Consider the following 20,304-nt stretch of genomic DNA (forward strand, 5'->3'; position numbering starts at 1 on the left):
GGGCTCAGTCAATCCTCCCACCTCAGCCTCCCCAGCAGCTGGGGCTATAGGCATGAGCACTACGACTGGCTAATTTTTGTATTTTTTTTGTAGAAACACGGTCACGCTAGGTTGACCAGGCTGGTCTCGAACTTTCGGGCTCAAGCAGTCCTCCCGCCTCCCATGGTGGTGCGTGCCTGTAGGAGTTTGAGGCTGCAGTGAGCTGAGATCGAGCCACTGCACTCCAGCCTGGGTGACAGCAAGAGCCTGTCTCTAAAAATAAATAAATAAGGGCTGTCGCAGTGGCTCACGCCTGCAGTCCCAACACTTTGGGAGGCTGAGGCAGGTGGATCACAAGGTCAGGAGTTCGAGACCAGCCCGACCAACATGGTGAAACCTGTCTCTACTGAAAGTACAAAAACTAGCCAAGTGAAGCAGCGCACACCTGTGATCCCAGCTACTTGGGAGGCTGAGGTGGGAGAATTGCTTAAACCTGGGAGGCGGAGGTGGCTCACATTCCTCCCAGCCTCGTGCCTGGTGCGCGTGCTGCTGTGTTTTGTGCCTCAGGTGTGCAGTGAGGAAGGGCGAGTGCTTCGCTTCCATTGCAGGCTGTGCCAGTGCTGTTTCAACGACCTTAACGCCAAGGACCTGCACGTGATGGGGGCGGCGGCACCGGCTGCAGTACCGGGTGTGTCCAGCAGGGGGAGCCCCGACACCCGTCCGGGCGGCTTGGCCCAGGTGGGCGCTGGCCAGGAAGGCCTCTGGTCCGGTGATCCCACGAACTCAGAGGGTGGGGTGATTGTTTTTTTCCGACGTCTTCATTCACGTCTCAAAGTGCATCTTGGGTGGGGTGCGGTGGCTGACGCCGGTCATCCCCGCATTTTGGGATGTTGAGCAAGAGGATCACCTGAGGTCAGGAGTTCAACACCAGCCTGGCCAACCTGGTGAAACCCCATCTCTACTAAAAATACAAAACTCAGCCGGGCGTGGTGGCGCATGCCTGTAGTCCCAGCTACTCAGGAGTCTGAGGCAGGAGAATCACTTGAACCTGGGAGGCGGAGGTTGCAGCGAGCTGAGATCACGCCACTGCACTCCAGCCTGGGTGACAATTGCGAAACTCTGTCTCAAAAAAAAGACTTTGGGAGATTTCAGCCCAACGGTTCTAGTCTCCGGGCCTCTCCCCGTACCCTGAGACCCTCCCGGCACCCCTGTCTAAAGCAATTGTCTCACAGCCTGACCTCTCCTTCCAGAAGCAAGTGAACCCCGACCTTCCCATCACCACAGAGCCCAGCAGCCGTGCTCGGAGTCTCCTGGAAGAACGGATAAGGAAGCAGCGGCGCCTGGCGGAGGAGCGGCTGGAGGAGCTGCGGTGCTGGCAGGCGGAGAGGAGGTGCCCGGCTGCGGGTCTTGGCAAGGGGGCCTGAAGAGCGAGGGCAGGTCCAGATGGAAGCAGACGACCGCTGCTGCAGACTGTGGGGCTCCCCCATATGTGCTCTTAGGCAGTGTGGGAGACGGGTGCCTGGGCAGTGGCCACGTCCTGGTGTGGGAGCATGGGAGGACCAGACACGTGGGCGCCAGGGCCTCCACGACGCAGGGACACTGCCTGCCAACCCACTGGACCGCACAGCTGCAGAGCTGCCTGGTGACCCTGTGTCTCCCTGACCCCTGGCGTCCTCTATGTCCCCTGACCCCTGGTGTGCCCCGTGACCCATGGCCCCTAACTCCTGGAGTCCACTATGTCCCCTGACCCCTCGTGTGCCCTGTGACCCGTGACCACTGGAGTCCCATGTCCTCTGACCCCTGGTGTCCTTGTGTCCCTTGACCCTGGAGTCCCCTGTGTCCCCTGACCCCTGGAGTCCCTTGTGTCCCCTGACCTCTGATGTTCCCTGTGTCCCCCTGACCCCTGGAATCCCATGTCTATCCCGGAGCATTTTCTGATGGAATATCTGACTCTGGTGTGTCCAGCAGCAGCAGGTCTGCATTGGGAAGGTCCAGGACCTCCTGAGGGCCATGGCCACCCGGGCTGGGCCTCTTTTGTCTAAAGGCGTGTCTTGGTCCACCCTGTGAGCCCCCTTCCTTCCCAGCCTCAGTCTTCTGTGCATACAGCAGGCGCCCATGCAGTGTGGTGGAGCCCCAGCGAGAGCTTCGGCCCTGCCTTCCTTGCTGGGAGCATGAGGCCCCAGCGTCTCTGACGTGCCCCCAGCTGAGGGCTGCTGCTGGCCTGAACCTTAGACTGGTACTTTGCATCTGTCCCGTCTCCATCCCGCAGGCGGCTGGAGGAGGAGCCACTGCTCCCGGACCAGCAGTCCCATGTGCTGTCACACACGTCACCCGACTGGCCCCCGCCTCTGCTCGAGGGCAGGCCAGGCCACCTGCCAGTGCCCCATTCCTGGTAGGTATGGCAGGTGGGTTTGTCCTCTGTGCACAAATGTGGGTGACCTCACACCCTCCGGGGCAGCGGACACCTCCTTAGAAGGCCCTGGCCTCGTCCCAGGCTCCCACATAGTACTGAGGTGATGGGGCTGCCATGGCCCAGGCCCCCTTGCTCCATAGATGGGAGCCCCAGCACCCCAGCCCCTCCTGCTGGGGCACACAGGTCCTGTCTGCTTCCTGGAGCCCTGGGTGTCACCTCCCTTGGGGAGCCTCCTGCCTCTGTGGCCACCACTGTGTCTTCTCAGATGCACCTGTCCCTGCAGGTCAATGGGAACCTTTTTTTTTTTTTTTTTTTTTTTTTTTTTTTTTGAGATGGAGTCTGGCTCTGTCACCCAGGCTGGAGTGCAGTGGTGCGATCTTGGCTCATTACAAGCTCCGCTTCCCAGGTTTAAGCAATTCTTCCGCATTAGCCTCCCTGGTAGCTGGGACTATGGGTGCCCGCCATTACGCACGGCTATTTTTTGTATTTTTAGTAGAGACGGGGTTTCACCATGTTGTCCAGGCTGGTCTGGAACTCCTGACCTCAGGTGATCCACCTGCCTCGGCCTCCCTAAGTGCTGGGATTACAGGCATGAGCCACCACGCCCGGCCTAAATGGGAACCTTAGATTTGCACCTTGCTGTGGGGAACAAGTTCCCAGGCTGACTCAAAAGCCTCTGGTCTGGAAATGTAAGAATATGGCCAAAGGTGGGGGTTCCCTCAATCCCCCACCCCCGCTCAGATCCAAGCTTCCTGTAGCCATCAGGGGCAGCCCAAGGCACCTCCCTGTTCCCCACCCTGGGGCTCTCTGTGCGCTGGATTCTTGCCTGGCCACACTGCTGCCCTGTAACCCAGCTGGGCACGGCCACCTGCTCCCACCTGCCCACATGCCCAGCACTCCCCAGGAGACCCCACAGCCCACCCTTAACGCACTTGGCCTCTCCCCACAGCCCGGGCGGCAGCCAGCATCCACTGAGGACCGGCAAGTCATGTGCAGGCATGCCGCAATCTACCCCACGGAGCAGGAGCTCCTGGCCGTGTCCCACGCCGAGCGGGCCCTCAAGCTGGTGTCTGACACACTGGCCGAGGAGGACCACGGGCACCGAGAGGAAGACGGCAGCACGTGCAGGTGACTGGAGATCCCCCTCCCCGGGCCCGGCTCTCAGGCAGGACAGAGGTCAGCGCCTCCGGACGAGACCCTGCAGGAACCCCCAGCTCTGAGGGGCCTGGAGCCCTCGGTGGCCTGGGCAGCTGTCCATCCCCTGGTCCGGGAAGTTCCTAGATCTCAGAGCTGGAGCTTCGGGGCGCTGATCGAGTCTGAGTTGAAGCGGTGATCCGTGCTGTTCTAATGCCTTGGCGTTCCCTTTGCATTGAAGGCGCATCTAAAAACGTAGTTCATGGGCTGGGCGGGGTGGCTCGCGCCTGTAATCCCAGCACTTTGGGAGGCCGAGGTGGGTGGATCACCAGGTCAGGTATTCGAGACCAGTTTGGCCAACATAGTGAAACCCTGTCTCTACTAAAAATACAAAAAATCAGCCGGGCGTGGTGGTGTGCACCTGTAATCCCAGCTACTTGGAGGCAGAAGCAGGAGAATTGCTTGAACCTGGGAGGCGGAGGTTGCAGTGAGCCGAGATCGCGCCACTGCACTCTAGCCTGGTGTCTGGCGACAGAGCAAGACTGTCTCAAAAAATAAAAACAAAAAAAACCCTGTAGTTGATGAGGAATTGACAGTCTCTGTAAACCTCAGTTTCCTCATCTGCAAAAGGAAGCTGAGCATGATTCTGAAAAGACATCTCTGCCTCGGGGAGTCACTGAGTAATCAGAGTAGCTCATGTCACTGAGCACCCGTGTGAATCAGCTCCAGGCCCCTGTGATTCTTAGGAAGCAAGAAAGTCCCTACGTCTCCTAAGTCATTGCCGTGGAGTTAAGTCATCCCAGTGGGAGTTACCTTTTTTCAAAGTCCTTCCTGCTCTGGTAGATGCTGGTTTGGTTTGGTTTTGTTTAAAGAAGCAGGATCTGTACCCAGGCTTGAGTGCAGCGGTGCGATCAGAGCTCACTGAGCCTCAGGCCCCCGTGTGTTCATGCTATCCTCCCGCCTCAGCCTCCCGAGTAGCTGGGACTACAGGCGCCCACCACCACACCCAGCTAATTGTTAACTTTTTGTAGAAATGGGGTCTCGCAGCTGGGCGCGGTGGCTCATGCCTGTAATCTCCCAGCACTTTGGGAGGCTGAGGCGGGTGGATCATGAGGTCAGGAGATCAAGACCATCCTGGTTAACACGGTGAAACCCGTCTCTACTGAAAATACAAAATAATTAGCTGGGTGTGGTGGCGTGTGTCTGCAATCACAGCTACTCGGGAGGCTGAGGCAGGAGAATTGCTTGAACATGGGAGGCGGAGGTTGCAGTGAGCTGAAACTGCACCAGTGTACTCCAGCCTGGGCCGTAGAGACAGATTTCATCTCAAAAAAAAAAAAAAAAAAAAAGGGATCTTGCTGTGTTGGCCAGGCTGGTCTTGAACTCCTGGGCTCAAGCGATCCTCTTGCCTCAGTCTCTCAAGTAGCTGAGACTAGACATGCCACCACCCCCCTGGCTAATTAAAAAAAAATTTTAAGAGACGTCTTGTTATGTTAGCCAGTCTGGTCTTGAACTCCTGGGCTCCTGGGCTCAAGCGATCCTCCCATCTCAGCCTCCCAAAGTGCCAGGAGGTTGCAGGTTCACTTTCCTCTTTGAATGCTTTGCTTTTTTTTTTTTTTTTTTTTGACAGTCTCACTCTGTCACCAGGCTGGAGTGCGGTGGCTCGATCTCAGCTCACCACAACCTCCTTCTCCAGGGTTCAAGTGATTCTCCTGCCTCAGCCTCCTGAGAAGCTGGGATTACAGGCACGCGCCACCACGCCCAGCTAATTTTTGTGTTTTTAGTAGAGACGGGGTTTCATCATGTTGGCCAGGCTGGTCTCGAACTCCTGACCTCAGGTGATCAGCCCACCTTGGCCTCCCGAAGTGCTGGGATTACAGGCATGAGCCACTGTGCCCGGCCTGAATGGTTTTCTTTTTGGTAAAATCTACCTAACACAATACTTAGCATTTTCACCATGTCTAAGTGCCCCGTTCAGGGGCATGAAGCTTCACACAGCTGTGCCACCGTCACCCCATCCATCCCCAGAATGGTCTCATCTTCCCAAACTGAAACTCCCTCAATTAAGCAAACTCCTCACTTTGTGTCACGCACCCACGCGTGGCCCCCGCCCCCGTCTCTGTGGATTGGCCTGCGCTGGACAGTTCATAGAAATGGGGTCACACACCATGTGGCCTTTCATGTCTGGCTGTCCCAGTCTGCCTGAGGGCTTCCTTCCACTGGAGTAGAGAGTACTGACTCCACAGAGGAAGTGTGAGCCTCATACTGTGCATTGCAAAGTGTCCCAATACAGTCAGCACCCGGGACCTTGCCCGCTGCTTATTTTCTTTTTTTTTTTTTTTTTTTTTTTTTTTTTTTTTTTTCCTTTTTTTTTTTTTTTTTTTTTTTTTTTTTTTTTTTTGAGGCTGATTCCCACTCTGTTGTCCAGGCTGGAGTGCAGTGGTGTGATTTCGGCTCATAGCAACCTCTGCCTCCTCCTGGGTTCAAGTGATTCTCCTGCCTCAGCCTTCCAAGTACTAGAACTACAGGCATGTACCACCACACCCAGCTAATTTTTATTTTAATTATTATTATGTTATTATTTTGAGACAAAGTCTCACCCTGTATCCCAGGCTGGAGTTCAGTGACACGATCTTGGCTCACTGCAACCTCCGCCTCCTGGGTTCAAGCAGTTCTCCTGCCTCAGCCTCCTGAGTAGCTGAGATTACAGACAGGCACCCGCCACCACACCTGGCTAATTTTTGTATTTTTAGTAGAGATGGGGTTTTGCCTTGTTGGCCAGGCTGGTCTCAAACTCCTGACCTCACGTGATCAGCCTGCCTCGGCCTCCCTAAGTGCTGGGATTACAGGCGTGAGCCACCATGCCCATCCTGGGTTCCTGAATTTTCTTAACCCGAGTGAATCAAGGGCACAAAGAAGCATTGCTTTCTGTTTTTTCTGGAACCCATGTGAAGCCAAAACAACCATGTGACAAAGTGCATGAACGCTGGAGGCGTCAGACCTCTCGGGGCCGCCTGGGGCTTAGCGTTTGCTCACGAGGAAGGAAAATGTGGGTTTGGCCACTGTCTTGGCTACCCCGAGGCTTGCTCGGTGGCAGCACCTCCGAGACGGATCTCACAGTGTCCCATTTCATCCTGCAAGCACCTTGGACAGAGTGGCCTCGTCCCATTTCATGGACGAGGACACTGAGGCATAGAGAGGCTTTGCAAATTGCAGGGTCCCTGTAGCTCAGGAGCGAGGCAGCTGGGGCACTGAGTGCCTCTCTGCTGATGGCGCACGTATGTGGCTTTGTCCTCACAGCAGCGTGGCCCCCCACGCTCAGGTCCTGAAAGGAGTCATGCGGGTAGGCATCCTGGCAAAGGGCCTCCTCCTGCGTGGGGACAGGAACGTGCGTCTCGCTCTGCTCTGCCCCGTGAAGCCCACGCACAGCCTGCTGCGGAAGATCGCTCAGCAGCTGCCCCGGCAGCTCCAGGTGAGGTAAGGACCCTGCTCATTGCTGCCCCCCGGTGTCTGGCTGCCAGCCCTCTCCCCGCAGCCCCTCAAGCTCCTAGATGGCAGGGGACCTTCGTTACAACATAACTTTAAGATACAAGAAGTAGGCCAGGCGAGGTGGCTCACGCCAGCACTTTGGGAGGCTGAGGCAGGTGGATCACCTGAAGTCAGGAGTTCGAGACCAGCCTGGCCAACATGGCAAAACCCTGTCTCTACTAAAAATAAAAAACTAGCTGGGCGTGGTGGCAGGCGCCTGTAATCCCAGCTACTCAGGAGGCTGAGGAAGGAGATTCGTTTGAGCCCTGGAGGCAGAGGTTGTAGTGAGCCGAGATCACAGCACTGCACTCCAGCCTGGGCCACAGAGTGAGACTCCGTCTCAGAAAAAGAAAAATCGTTCCCCAGAGTAGTCCCTTCTTCCTGAGTGTCTGTCACAGTCCCTGGGAGAACTCAGCCTTACTCCTTTGAGTTTTCCCATGGGCACTGGATGCCCAGGGGCCGGGCAGCACCTGATTGGGTAGACAGTATTCCCCATAGAAGGACCAGTACCTGCAGAGCCCAAAGCAGGAGGCCCAGAGAAAGGAGGAGTGGGTGTGAGGGGTTGAGAGGGCGCCTGGATCAAGCTGGGCCTGAAGGCCATACTCAGAGGTAGCATTGCATTCTCAGGGAAGTGGGGAGGCTAAAGGGTTTTGAGCAGGGGAGTGACATGCTCTGACTTCACCAATTGCATCTTTTCCTGCACACCTGCAACATGACGGTGGTTCAGATACAGCCCCTGCTTTCTGGAAAACCTGCAGCCCAGTGGCAAAGACAATTCCTGAGGCCCACGAGACTGGCTAAGGCTGTGGGGAGGCTGGCAGCATCCACCCCCGTGATGTCGACAGAGCTCCTGGGGGCTGCTTTGCAGCAGGGAGGCCCTGCGAAGGGAGGGGGTGGAGGATGAGGAGACAGGTGGGTTTCAGGTGGGAGGCCAGGCTCAGGTGTGGGCACAGGCCACATGGAGGGTGGTGACCGTGCACAGGAAGGCCAGACTGCGACACAGACCTCTTGAGTTACATCCTTCTCACGGGAGATGAGGGCATCTCATTATAGTTTTAATATACTCCTCCCTACTGTGGGGTAACGTGTGTCATTGTGTAAAAAGGGCCGTTTGTGTTTCTTTTTCTGCCAGTTACCAGTTTTTTATTGGATTTCTGGTCTTTTTCTTACTGAATTGCAGGTGTTCTTTACATATGGAGGCTCCTTATATCACAGGGTCTGTTGTCTGCACATATCTCTACACGTGTGTGCTCTTAGAGGGCTGCAGCTGTGTCTCGCTCACTCAGGGGTTCCAGGCCTGGCACCCAGGCAGCAAGTGTGGGAGGCCTGACAGGGTTAACGTGCACACACCAACCGCATCCTGGCTGATTCACACATGATTCGGGGCTGCAGTAAGGTGGCCTTGTGTTGTATTTGCCCCTCCCAGGAGGTGACCGAGGATGAGTATGAGGTCCCCTCCGACCCCGAAGCCAACATTGTCATCTCCTCCTGCGAGGAGCCCAGGATGCACGTCACCGTATCCGTCACCTCACCCCTGATGCGGGAGGACCCCTCCACGGACCCAGGTGTGGCGCAGCCCTTCCTTCCAGCCACTGTCCCCCTAACACTTCCCTGGAGCATTGCCCACACCCAGGCCTGAGCAGGAAATGCAGCAGGAGCCGTCCTGCAGCACTGCTGTCCCCCTGAGGATTCCATGGGTCACACGGGAGCTGGGCCTCGGGGCAGCAGAGGGGGTGAGGGGCAGTTGAGGGGGTGAGCTGGTGAGTAGCACCGTGTCCCCTCCCTTCCCTCACCCGGGGTGGCACCTGCTTCTCCAGCGCTGGTGACACCAGCCCCGGCGGCAGCAGGCAGGTCTGAGCTGCTTCTGGTCTGAGCCATTTCTCCCATGTCACAGCAGAAGCTCAGTTTGACCGTGTCCGTCAGTCACTGAGGTCCCAGTGCCATTGAGTAGGGACGTGGGGGCTTGGGGGGCTGAAAGCCAGACCTGCTGGGCCTGGGAGGATGGGTGAGGTGCTGGGCCAGGCTGGGGGCAGTGAGGGTCTTGGCCAGCGACCCCTGCAGAGGCGGGCATTGGTAACACTCTGCGTGTCTGTGCTCCCGAAGTCTCAGCCAGCTGTGGAATCTTCCAGAACAGTCTCTAGGGCAGTTTGCAAAACTCCCTTCATCTTTCACCCGTTCATAATCTTTTTTGGCCATAACTGAGGGCCATGACCTACTAATGTTTATCTTTCAATTGATTTGGGTTTTTTGTTTGTTTTTTGAGACAGTCTGGCTCTGTCACCCGGGCTGGAGTGTAATGGTGTGACCTCGGCTCACTGCAACCTCCACCTCCCGGGTTCAAGTGATTTTCCTGCCTCAGCCTCCCCGGCAGCTGAGACTACAGGCCTGAGCCACCACGCCGTGCTAATTGTTTTATATTTTTAGTAGAGACGGGGTTTTACCAGCTTGGCCAGGCTGGTCTCAAACTCTTGACCTCAGGCGATCTGCCCACCTCAGCCTCTCGAAGTCCTGGGATTACAGGCGTGAACCACCGTGCCCAGCCCCATTTGTTTTTTGTTTTTTTTGAGACAGAATCTTGCTCTTGTTGCCCAGGCTGGAGTGCAATGGTGCGATCTCAGCTCACTGCAACCTCCACCTCCCGGGTTCAAGCGATTCTCTTGCCTCAGCTTCCTGAGTAGCTGGGATGACAGGCACGCGCGCCACGCCCAGCTAATTTTTGTATTTTTAGTAGAGGCGGGGTTTCACCATATTAGTCAGGCTGGTCTCAAACTCCTGATCTTGGGTGATCCGCCTGCCTCGGCCTCCCACAGTGCTGGGATTACAGACGTGAGCCACCGCGCCCAGCCATCCCCATTTGTTTTTTAAAACTTAAGTTTTCTTGTTTGTTTGTTTTTGGTTTTGTTTTGTTTTTTTAAGGAGAACCTTTAAATCATCCAGTGGGAAGCCATGATTGGTCCTCATAAATAGTCATCTAAAAAATAAGTACAAGGTGGCGAAGAGAGAGCCTTTCGGTGCTAGCTAAAGGCCCTGACAAACTCAGAGGCATTCGGGAAGTGGCGGGGACGGGCAAAGCGTTGGCGGCCACTAGACAGTGGCTCTTTCCTGACTTGGGTGGGTGATTAAGTGAGCGGAAATCCTTCTGTGAGGACAGATCAGCGACAGAAGAGCCCCGTGAGCCGCCCCCCAGGAAACTGCACTTCCTGTCTGCCTTTTCCTGCCCATTTCCCCTCCCCGGGTGCAGCATGGTGGGGACTGGGGACGTGAGCTTCTAAAACTCCCTTTCTAGGCTGGCCACAGTGGCCCATGGCTCTAATCCCGGCACATTTGGAGATCGAGGTGGGAGGATCGCTTGACTCCAGGAATTGCAGACCAGCCCGGGCAACGCAGTGAGACCCCCATCTCTAAAAAGAAAAAAAGAAAATTGGCCAGGTGCTGTGGCTCACGCCTGTAATCCCTGCACAAGGCTGGCAGTTCACCTGAGGTCAGGAATTCGAGACCAGCCTGGCCAACATGGTGAAACCCCGTCTCTACTAAAAATATAAAAAATTAGCCAGGCTTGGTGGCAGGCACCTGTAGTCCCAGTTACTCGGGAGGCTGAGGCAGGCGAATTGCTTGAACCCGGGAAGTGGAGGTTGTAGTGACCCAAGATCGCGCCATTGCACTCCAGCCTGGGTGACAGAGAGAGACTCCATCTCTAAATAAATAAATATTAGCCGGGTATGGTGACGCATACCTGGAGTCCCAGCTACTCAGGAAGCTAAGGCAGGAGGATCACGTGAGCTATGCTCGCACCACTGCACTCCAGCCTGGGCCACAGAGCGAGATCCTGTCTCTAAATACATAAAAATAAAAATGAAAAAAAAACATTCCTCATATACACCTCTGCCATTTCCCTCTCAGCCCCAAAGGAGTAATTTCCCTGACAGAGCAGCAGGGATATTTGTGGACCAAGGGGAAACCCGTGTGCCATCACGTGACCTACATAAACCCAGGGTCTCCCACAGTATTGCATGTAATGAAATCAAAATATCCCATTTTGTTTCTTGGTTTTGAAGAGACAGGGTCTCACTGTGGTCCAGGCTGGAGTGCAGTGGTGCAGTCCTGGCTCGCTGCAGCCTCGACCTCTGGGGCTCCAGCAGTCCTTCCTCCTCAGCCTCCCGAATAGCTGGGACCACAGGTGTGTGCCACCACACCGGCTAATTTTATTTTTCGTAGAAACAGGGTCTCACCGTGTTGCCCAGGCTGATCTCAAACTCCTGGGCTCAAGCGATCCTCCTGCCTCAGCCTCCCAAAGTGCTGGGATTACAGGCATGAGCCACTGTAATCCATTTGAGAAAATTTTTTTTTTTTTTGTGATGGAGTCTTACTCTGTCACGCAGGCTGGAGGGCATTAGCAAGATCTCGGCTCACTGCAACCTCTGCTCCTCAGGTTAAAGTGAGTCTCCTGCCTCAGCCTCCCGAGTGGCTGGGACTACAGGCAGGCACCACCACGCCTGCCTAATTTTTGAATTTTTAGTAGAGATGGGTTTTCGCCATGTTGGCCAGGCTGGTCTTGAACTGCTGACCTCGTGATCTGCCTACCTCGGCCTCCCAAAGTGCTGGGATTACAGGTGTGAGCCACTGTGCCCAACTGAGAAAAATATTCTTTTTTATTTTTTTTGAGATTGAGTCTTACTCTGTAGCCCAGGCTGGAGTGCAGTGGCGCGATCTTGGCTCGCTGCAACCTCCGCCTCCCGGATCCCGGTTCAAGCAGTTCTCCTGCCTCAGCCTCCCACATAGCTGAGACTACAGGCACGCGCCATCATGCCCAGCTAATTTTTGTATTTTTTAGTAGAGACGGGTTTCACCATGTTGGCCAGTCTGGTCTTGAACTCCTGACCTCATGATCTACCTGCCTCGGCCTCCCAAAGTGCTGGGATTACAGGCGTGAGCCACCGCGCCCGGCCAAGAAAAATAGTCATAAAGAGAAATAATAACCGGGCAGGGAACAGGGGCCCACATCTCTCCCAGACTCTGGGGTTGTCGTTGTCAATGACAGGACGTGTTGAAATCTGACCCACTTTCTCCCTTTCCATGATGCATGTGGAAGTTTCTAGAAATATGGCTTAATTCATAGTTTCCTGTCTTCACCCTAATTGACTAACCAAGAGCATCAGGGCTGAAATCCCTCAGTAGCAATCGGTAAGCTCGGAACTTCCGCGAAGTTGAGGTTTTCCAGGAACGGTTTGTCCAGTCCTCGCTGGAGGACCATCGCTCCCCAGATAAATAAAACGAGGCCTAAGGATTCAGGCCGGGCACGGTGACCAGAGCTTTGGGAGGCCGAGGCGTGAGAATCACCTGAGGTCAGGAGTTTGAGACCAGCCTGGCCAACATGGTGAAACCCCGTCTCTACAAAAAATACAAAACTTAGCGAAACGTGGTGGGGGGGGGGCGCCTGTAATCTCAGCCGCTCACGAGGCTGAGCAGGAGACTCACTTGAACCCGGGAGGCGGAGGTTGCAGTGAGCTGAGATCATGCCACTGCCTGGGTGACTGTGTCTTAAAAAAAAACAACAACAAAAAAAAACGGATTGAGGGGCACAAACTGAGCCCCTCACCCCGTCGGGAGCGGAGCGGGACAGGGCACCTTCCCCACATACCTCGAGGTTTTTCTTCTAGAAGGTGTGGAGGAGCCACAGGCTGACCCAGGTGACGTCCTGAGCCGGGAGAGGTGCCTGGAGTCCCTGGCCGCCCTCCGTCATGCCAGGTGGTTTCAGGTCGGGGGCGCAGGGGTGGAGCGGGGGGAGGGGCAGCTTTGGGGAACGTGGCTCAGAGGCATCAGCCTGACCTGGCACGGCCGCCTCAGCCCGTGGGCTCCCCACGCAGACCGGGACGCGCTCGCCATCAGCTTCCTGGCTCATGAGTGGCCACTTAATGGCCTGGTGGGACCAAACTTATCTGGAAGTGGACTCTGCTTCCACCTGTCACCTTTGAGGCCGGCCAGGCTCCCTGTCATCCTCCCTGAGGTTCACGCTCATGACAGTGCCCGGTGCCCGTGTGACCCCGTGAGCCCCCGAGAGCTAACCGTGCGCTTCTCCCCCAAAGGCTCGAGCCAGCGGCCTGCAGCCATGTGTGATCGTCATCAGGGTCCTGCGAGACCTCTGCTGGTGCATGCCCACCTGGAGGGCCCTGCCAGCCTGGGTAAGGCATGCCCGGCCCTCCACTGGGAACCCCAAGGGGCTCCATGGCTTCGACAGACCCTTTCCCAGAGTGCGGCTTCCCTCGAAGGGGCCAGCGAGAGGCCTAGTGCTCAAGAGAAGGTGTGGGAGCCCCTGAGGTCCCCTGGGCAGGGAGACGGCCCCCTCCACAGCCTCATTTGACTGCCATTATTCAAAACACAGAATGTTGCATGCAAATTCGAGACCGGCCAGGGAAATGAGCAGTGACCGCTTGACCTTGTGGCACTGGGTGGAGGGGCCCAGGCAGAGGACAGGAAGCTGGACTCCCCATCCTGGCTGCATGCTGGCCTCTGGTTGACCTGACGCAGACCCACCTGCTCTGGAGGGGAGAAGACCCCCTGTGGCTCTGACACCACCCCCCAGCCCCTCCTGGTAGAAAGGGGAGGGAAGAGAAGCAGAACCCCCCTCCCCCAGCAAGGTTCACAGAGCAGGCCCCATGCCCATGCTCCCCACGGAGACCCCAGGTCCCCACCTAGTCCCCACCTATTCCCCATACCACCTCCACCAGCCACAGGCCAGCTGTCCACACCCGGCGTCCTCCCCTGCCCTGCAGGTGCCCCCGTCTCATGGTGGACTGGTGTCTTGCCTCTGGTCCCTCCCACAGGGCCCCGTCCCTTATCCACACCCACCCACCCACTGCCCAGTGTCCAGAACACAGCCCAGTACGGAGGCTTTTTTGAAAAAAATACAGTTTCCTTTTTATTTTTATTTCGTTTACTTATTTATTTTTTTAGATGGAGTCTTGCTCTGTTGTCCAGGCTGGAGTGCAGTGGCACGATCTTGGCTCACTGCAACCTCCGCCTCCTGGGCTTGAGCAATGCTCCTGCCTCAGCCTCCCGAGTAGCTGGGATTACAGGTGCACACCACCACGCCCAGCTAATTTTTGTATTTTTAGTAGGGACGGAGTTTTGTCATGTTGGTCAGGCTGGTCTCGAACTCCTGACCTCAGGTGATCCGCCTGCCTCAGCCTTCCAAAGTGCTGGGATTATAGGCCCGAACCACCGTGCCTCGCCTATTTTTATTTTTTAACTTGAGACAGAGTCTTGCCATGTTGCCCAGGCCAGAGTGCAGTGACACCATCACAGCTCACTGCAGCCTCAACATCCTGGGCTCAAGTGATCCTCCCACCTCAGCCTCCCAAGCGGCTGGGACCACAGGCGCAGGCCACCGCTAATTTTTAAATTGCTTTGTAGAGATGGGGTCTTGCTACATTGCCCAGGCTGGTCTCAAACTCCTGGGCTCGAGCAATCCTCCTGCCTCAGCCTCCCAAAGTGCTGGGATTACAGGCATCAGCCGCCGTACCCAGCCTATGGAAGCTTTTAAGTCTTTCGACTTCTACATGAGTGTTTGGGAAATGACCACATATGTCCGTGATGTTACTGCCTCTGAAATGGAAGGGATATTCACATGCTACACACACCCCCACTGCCAGACCCTCTCCTCCGTGCCCAAAACCTGGTTCTCAGGCAAGCAGGCCCCTTCACACCCTAGCCACAACCACCCTTGGCTATATCCAAACCAAGGGCCTCAGGGGACACCCACGTTTATTTGTTTTGGGGAGGGTTTGGTTTTTTTTTGAGATGGAGTCTGGCTTTGTCACCCCGTCTGGAGTGCAGTGATGCAAATCGGCTCACTGTAACCTCTGCCTCCTGGTTCAAGTGATTCTCCTGCCTCGGGCTCCCAAGTAGCTGGGATTACAGGCGACCGCCACCATGCCCGGCTAATTTTGGTATTTTCAGTAGAGATGGGGTTTTACCATGTTGGCCAGGCTGATCTCGAACTCCTGACCCCATGTGATCCGCCCACCTCTGCCTCCCTAAGGGCTGGAATTATAGGGGTGAGCCACCACACCCAGCCTTACACACCCATTGTTTAGGGGAAATGTCCTCTCCGCTCCTGGGAGGAGGTCACAGCAGCCAGCTCTGCGCTGGGTGACCGGCATGGGCCTGCTCTGACGTGGGGAGGGCTTTGTTCCCTGAAACCTGTTTTCCTGCTGTGAATGTAGAGGTGCTCACATGCTGCTTTGGGATGCCACCACTGCCCATGTTCCCCCGTGCCCTCGGGAGCTGGCCACACGGGGACGTGGTGGGGCAGGACGGCTCCTTCCCCTCAGCTGAGGCGGGCCCCATGTGTTGGACATTGCTTATGATGCTGGCATGTGATATTACTGTGGACCAGCCGGGCAAACTGAGGCTCAAACGGGTGAAGAAACCAGCCCATGTGGGAGGCTGAGGCAGGAGAATCACTTGAACCCAGGAGCTGGAGGTTGCAGTGACTGAGTTTGTGCCACTGCACTCCAGCCTGGGCAACAGAGCGAGACTCCATCTCAAAAAAAGAAAAAAAAAAAAAAGCCAACCCGTGGCTGTGTCTGGAGATGGCAGAGGCCCCCATGGGCTGCCCTCTTCAATGGAAGTTCAGTGGATGATGGGAGTTAGAGACACAGCTGGGAGGCCGGGCGTGGGGGCTCACCCCTGTAATCCAGCACTTCGGGAGGCCGAGGCGGGCAGATCACAAGGCCAGGAGTTTGAGACCAGCCTGACTAGCATGGTGAAACCGTCTCTACTAAAAAAGAAAAACAAAAATTAGCTGGGCGTGGTGGCATGTGCCTGTAATCCCAGCTGCTCTGGAGGCTGAGGCAGGAGAATCACTTGAATCCGGGAGGCAGAGGTTGCAGTGAGCCAAGATGGTGCCATTGCACTCCAGCCTGGGTGACAGAGTGAGACTCATCTCAAAAAAAAAAAAAAAAAAAAAAAAAAAAAAAAAAAAAAAAAAAAAAAAAAAAAAAAAAAAAAAAAAAAAAAAAAGAGCTGGGAGGGGCCTTGTCCCAGGGCGCCTGGGACCTCCCAGGCAGGCAGGGGTTGCTGTACCCCCCGAAAGGACAGCAACCGCTCTTCTGTCCCCACCAGGCCATGGAGCTGCTGGTGGAGAAGGCCGTGAGCACTGCAGCTGGGCCCCTGGTCCCCGGGGACGCAGTGAGGTGGGTCCTGGAGTGCGTGGCCACAGGGACGCTCCTGCCAGGTCAGTTGTTGGGATGAAGGGCCCAGAAGGTGGGCAGCAAATCACAGAGACCAGGGCCCGCAGCCGTGGCACAGAGAGCTGGGGTCACAGACACAGAGGAAGCCTGCAGCCCAGGCAGGAGGGTGGCCCACGACACACATGTGCTCCCAGCAGGGGGGCAGGCAGGCTGCAGCCATGGAAGGCACCACCCTGCACGCAGGACACAGACACACAGGTCCCCAGGAGGGAGGGCTCAGCCCCCACCCAGGAGCCAGCAGTTATGTTCTCTTGTGGCCACACCCCCCAGCGGCGGTGGCACAGAGCCACCCTGTCACAGCCACCCCGGCACAGAGCCACCCTGATGCCCGTCCTCCAGAGATTCTCCAGAGGGAACAGCCAGTACCTGAGGAGGATGGGGGCACAGCTGCGTGGCTCAGTGCGTTCTACACCAGCACAGGAGAGAACGTGCCAGGATACACTCGTGTGAGGGGGTGGCGGTCAGATACGAAAAAGGTGTTTCTGAGTCATTTTCAGTGACATAGGATGATACCAAGTGAAAAGGAAGAGTAAAGCCCTGGGCCCATGGCCTGAGCCGTTATGTAAAGCACGCGTGTGGGCATGCACATGCACAGGCGGGCACACGGGCACACGGACGTGCATGCACACGCATGGGAACACACAGTGCACACAGGCACACGTGGGCACATGGACATGCACATGGGCACACAGGCACGCACATGGGCACACAGGCACGCACACGGAAACAGATACCTGCAGGTGTATGTGCACACGTACTAACATGCAGGCACATAGGCATGGGCACAGACATGCACACACATGCCTGTGCATAAGGACATGCATGGGCACAGGCACACACAACATGCATGGACACATGGGGACATGGGCGCACATACATAGACACATGGACACGCAAACATGCATGCACACAGGCACAGGCACATATGTGCACAGGCACACAAATGTGCAGATGGCCCACACGGACATACGTGCACACATGGGCACACATGCACACACGGACATGCATGCACACAGGCACACAGACACACCTGCACACACAGGCACACAGACACGTGCACACACAGGCACACGAACACATGCACAGACACAGGCACACACATGGACATGCATGCACACATGCACACACGGGTATACACATGCACACAGACACGTGCACACAAACATGCACATACAGGCACACATGCACACAGACACAGGCAGACAGGCACACACAAACATGCATGTGCACACGGGCACCCATGGACACATGAGCATACCCATGCACACGCATGGGTGCACACAGGCACGCACACACAAAACCCGGGAGGTGCTGGCAGCCCAGTGTGGGCCTTGGGCTGGGAGGACTCCCCATGAGCCCGGGTGAGCCCCTGCACCTGCTGAGTGAGGCCTGAGGGTTAGCTGCACCGTGGCTGCAGGTATAGCCCATGCACGGGCCCCTGAGGCCCCGCGGTGTTGTGGGACGGGCTTGTCACCGACTTTCATGAGGGCGTCTCACCTTCTTTGCTGCTCTCGCTCCCGCTCCCCTTCACAAAGACGGCCCCGGGCTCCAGGATCCCTGCGAGAGAGACCAGACAGACGCCCTCGAGCCCATGACCCCCCAGGAGCGGGAGGACGTGACCGCCAGCGCCCAGGTAGGAGGGCTGGGCCCCTCGGCCGCCGAATCCACGGCAGGGGCCCCAGCTCCATCATACAGCTGTGCAGCGTTCCCCGAAATAGCCCAGGTTCCCCTTCGCTTCCTCTCACAGAGGTGTAAAGGAACAGCAGGACAGCCTGTGGGTGGCAGGACTGCACCTGGGAACAGGGCTGGCCTGGCGTGCTGGCATTGGGCTGGCAGCTCAGAGCCAAGGCCACCACCATAACCAGGCCCAGACCTCAAGTTTCACTGGCGGGGACCGTCCTCCAGCCACACTCCTGACCACGATCCTAAAAGCCCAGCCGTGGCCAACAGCTTGGCCTGGCCAGCCCTCACCTGTGGTTCCCTTGTTTCCACATGTGACTGCAAAAAGTCTCCCAGCAGCACAAAACCCAAACCGCACTGGGTCTGACGTTTATGCGTTGCCTTTAAAACGGGATCAGTGGCATTGCTCGCAGCGCAGGATGTGGGGTCCCGCCGGTGAGGCAGAAAGAGCTGGTGGTCAGTGGAGCGGGGGCTCCCTGGGACAGTCCTGGCGCTCACCCCAGCAGCAAGCGAAAATTCCTCAGGCTCTGTGGTGACCCAAACTCAGCAGTTGTGCAGGAAGCGGCGTCTTGGCTGGGTGTGGTGGCTCAGGCCTGTCATTCCAGCCCTTTGGGAGGCCGAGGTGGGCGGATCACCTGAGGTTAGGAGTTTGAGACCAGCCTGGCCAGCATGGTGAAACCATATCTCTACTAAAAATACAAAAATAAGCTGGGCATGGCGGTGGGTGCCTGTAATCCCAGCTACTCGGGAAGCTGAGGCAGGAGAATCACTTGAACCCGGGAGGCGGAGGTTGTGACGAACTGAGATCGTGCCACTGCCACTCCAGCCTGGGCGACAGAGCAAGACTCCATCTCAAAAAAAAAGGGGGAGAGTGTCTCGAGGGACACAGGGTAGGCCTGGCCTGTCCGCTAGTGGCCGCAGACGCCAGCCTGTGTCCCTAGCACCCGGGGAGCAGGGCAGTGAGGGTCCTGACGGGTGGTGTGTGCCCCGCAGCACGCCCTGCGAATGCTGGCCTTCCGGCAGACACACAAAGTCCTGGGCATGGATCTCCTGCCGCCCAGACCCCGGCTCAGGGCCCGCCTCTGGAAGAGGCAGCGGGGGCCAGGGAGGCCGAGAAGGGTGCAGGGGAGAGGAAGAGGGGCCGGAGGGGCAGAGAGGGCCGAGAGGGGCTCATATGAGCCGCCTGCCCCCGCTACCTGCCTGCCTTCGCACCCCTGCACTCCTGGACACATGGACGCCGACCAACGGCTGTTTCGTCCCCGACGTTGGACAACCGTAGTTCCTTTGAGTAATACTCCATTGGCTTCTTTTAAAACGTGTGCTTCAGGCCGGGCGCCGTGGTGCATGCATTTAATCCCAGCACTTTCGGAGGCTGAGTTGCTTGAACCCGAGAGTTCAAGGCCAGCCTGGGCAGCAGAGTGAGACCCCCATCTCTCCAAAATATTTTTAAAAGCTTGGCGTGGTGGCTGGCCGGGCGTGGTGACTCAGGCCTGCAATCCCAGCCCTTTGGGAGGCCGAGGTGTGCAGATCACCTGAGGTCAGGAGTTCGAGACCAGCCTGCTAACATGGTGAACGCCTGTCTCTAGTAAAAACACAAAAATTATCCTGGCACGGTGGTGTGCACCTGTGGTCCCAGCTACTCGGGAGGCTAGGAGGGCAGTGAACTCCGCACCACTGCACTGCAGCCTGGGCAACAGAAGACCGTCTCTTAAAGAAATTTTTTTTTTTTTTAACATTTGTGCTTAAATTGTTAGAGAGATGGCACCCCCTTCCGGGAGGGCCCTGTCCCCCACAGCCGCGTGGGCCAGCAGTACAGCAAGCAGATTCTAAACTCCAGGGTTTCTTGCTGGCTGTGAACTCACCTGCGGTGCAGGAAGGGGTGGATGTAAATGCGTCCTTTGGACTGGGCACGGTGGCTCACGCCTATAATCCCAGCACTTGGGGGGCCGAGGTTGGTGGATCGCTTGAGCCGAGGAGTTTGAGATCAGCCTGAGCAATATGGTGACACCCCATCTCTACAAAAAATGAGCCGGGTGTGGTGGCCCGAGCCTGCAGTCCCAGCTACTCAGGAGGCTGAGGCCATAGAGTCCTTTGAGCCGAGGAGGTCAAGGCTGCAGTGAGCCGAGATGCCGCTACTGAACTCCAGCCTGGGTGACAGAGCAAGACCCTGTCTCAAAAACAAAACAAAACTTTCTTTGGATGCCCTGCGGTGTGGATTTGAAATCATTTGGGGGGGTCGTGTTCTGGGGCCCCACCGTGTGTGTGGACAAGCCCAGGGGAGCGCCTGGCTGGCATCCTTGGGACCCCAGCCCTAACAGA

General features: G+C 56.7%; 1 protein-coding gene across 1 annotated transcript in view; it reads left to right on the plus strand.

Annotated features, from left to right (window-relative positions):
• The window catches only part of ZFR2 (zinc finger RNA binding protein 2), a gene marked incomplete at its 5' end in the record, with an annotated part of 32,008 nt that extends 12,725 nt beyond the window's left edge, over positions 1 to 19,283 (plus strand). The window contains 13 exon segments of the mRNA XM_037731022.1: positions 547 to 639; positions 641 to 667; positions 1,230 to 1,397; positions 2,249 to 2,371; positions 3,342 to 3,520; positions 6,827 to 6,998; positions 8,481 to 8,619; positions 12,712 to 12,809; positions 13,138 to 13,233; positions 16,178 to 16,289; positions 17,841 to 17,938; positions 18,979 to 19,090; positions 19,093 to 19,283. Coding sequence (XP_037586950.1) covers positions 547 to 639; positions 641 to 667; positions 1,230 to 1,397; positions 2,249 to 2,371; positions 3,342 to 3,520; positions 6,827 to 6,998; positions 8,481 to 8,619; positions 12,712 to 12,809; positions 13,138 to 13,233; positions 16,178 to 16,289; positions 17,841 to 17,938; positions 18,979 to 19,090; positions 19,093 to 19,163 — 1,488 coding nt within the window.
• Positions 19,284 to 20,304: the final 1,021 nt, after the last annotated feature.

This window comes from Cebus imitator, unplaced genomic scaffold (assembly GCF_001604975.1).
Source record: "Cebus imitator isolate Cc_AM_T3 unplaced genomic scaffold, Cebus_imitator-1.0 Scaffold375, whole genome shotgun sequence".
NCBI classification, from domain to species: Eukaryota; Metazoa; Chordata; class Mammalia; order Primates; family Cebidae; genus Cebus; species Cebus imitator.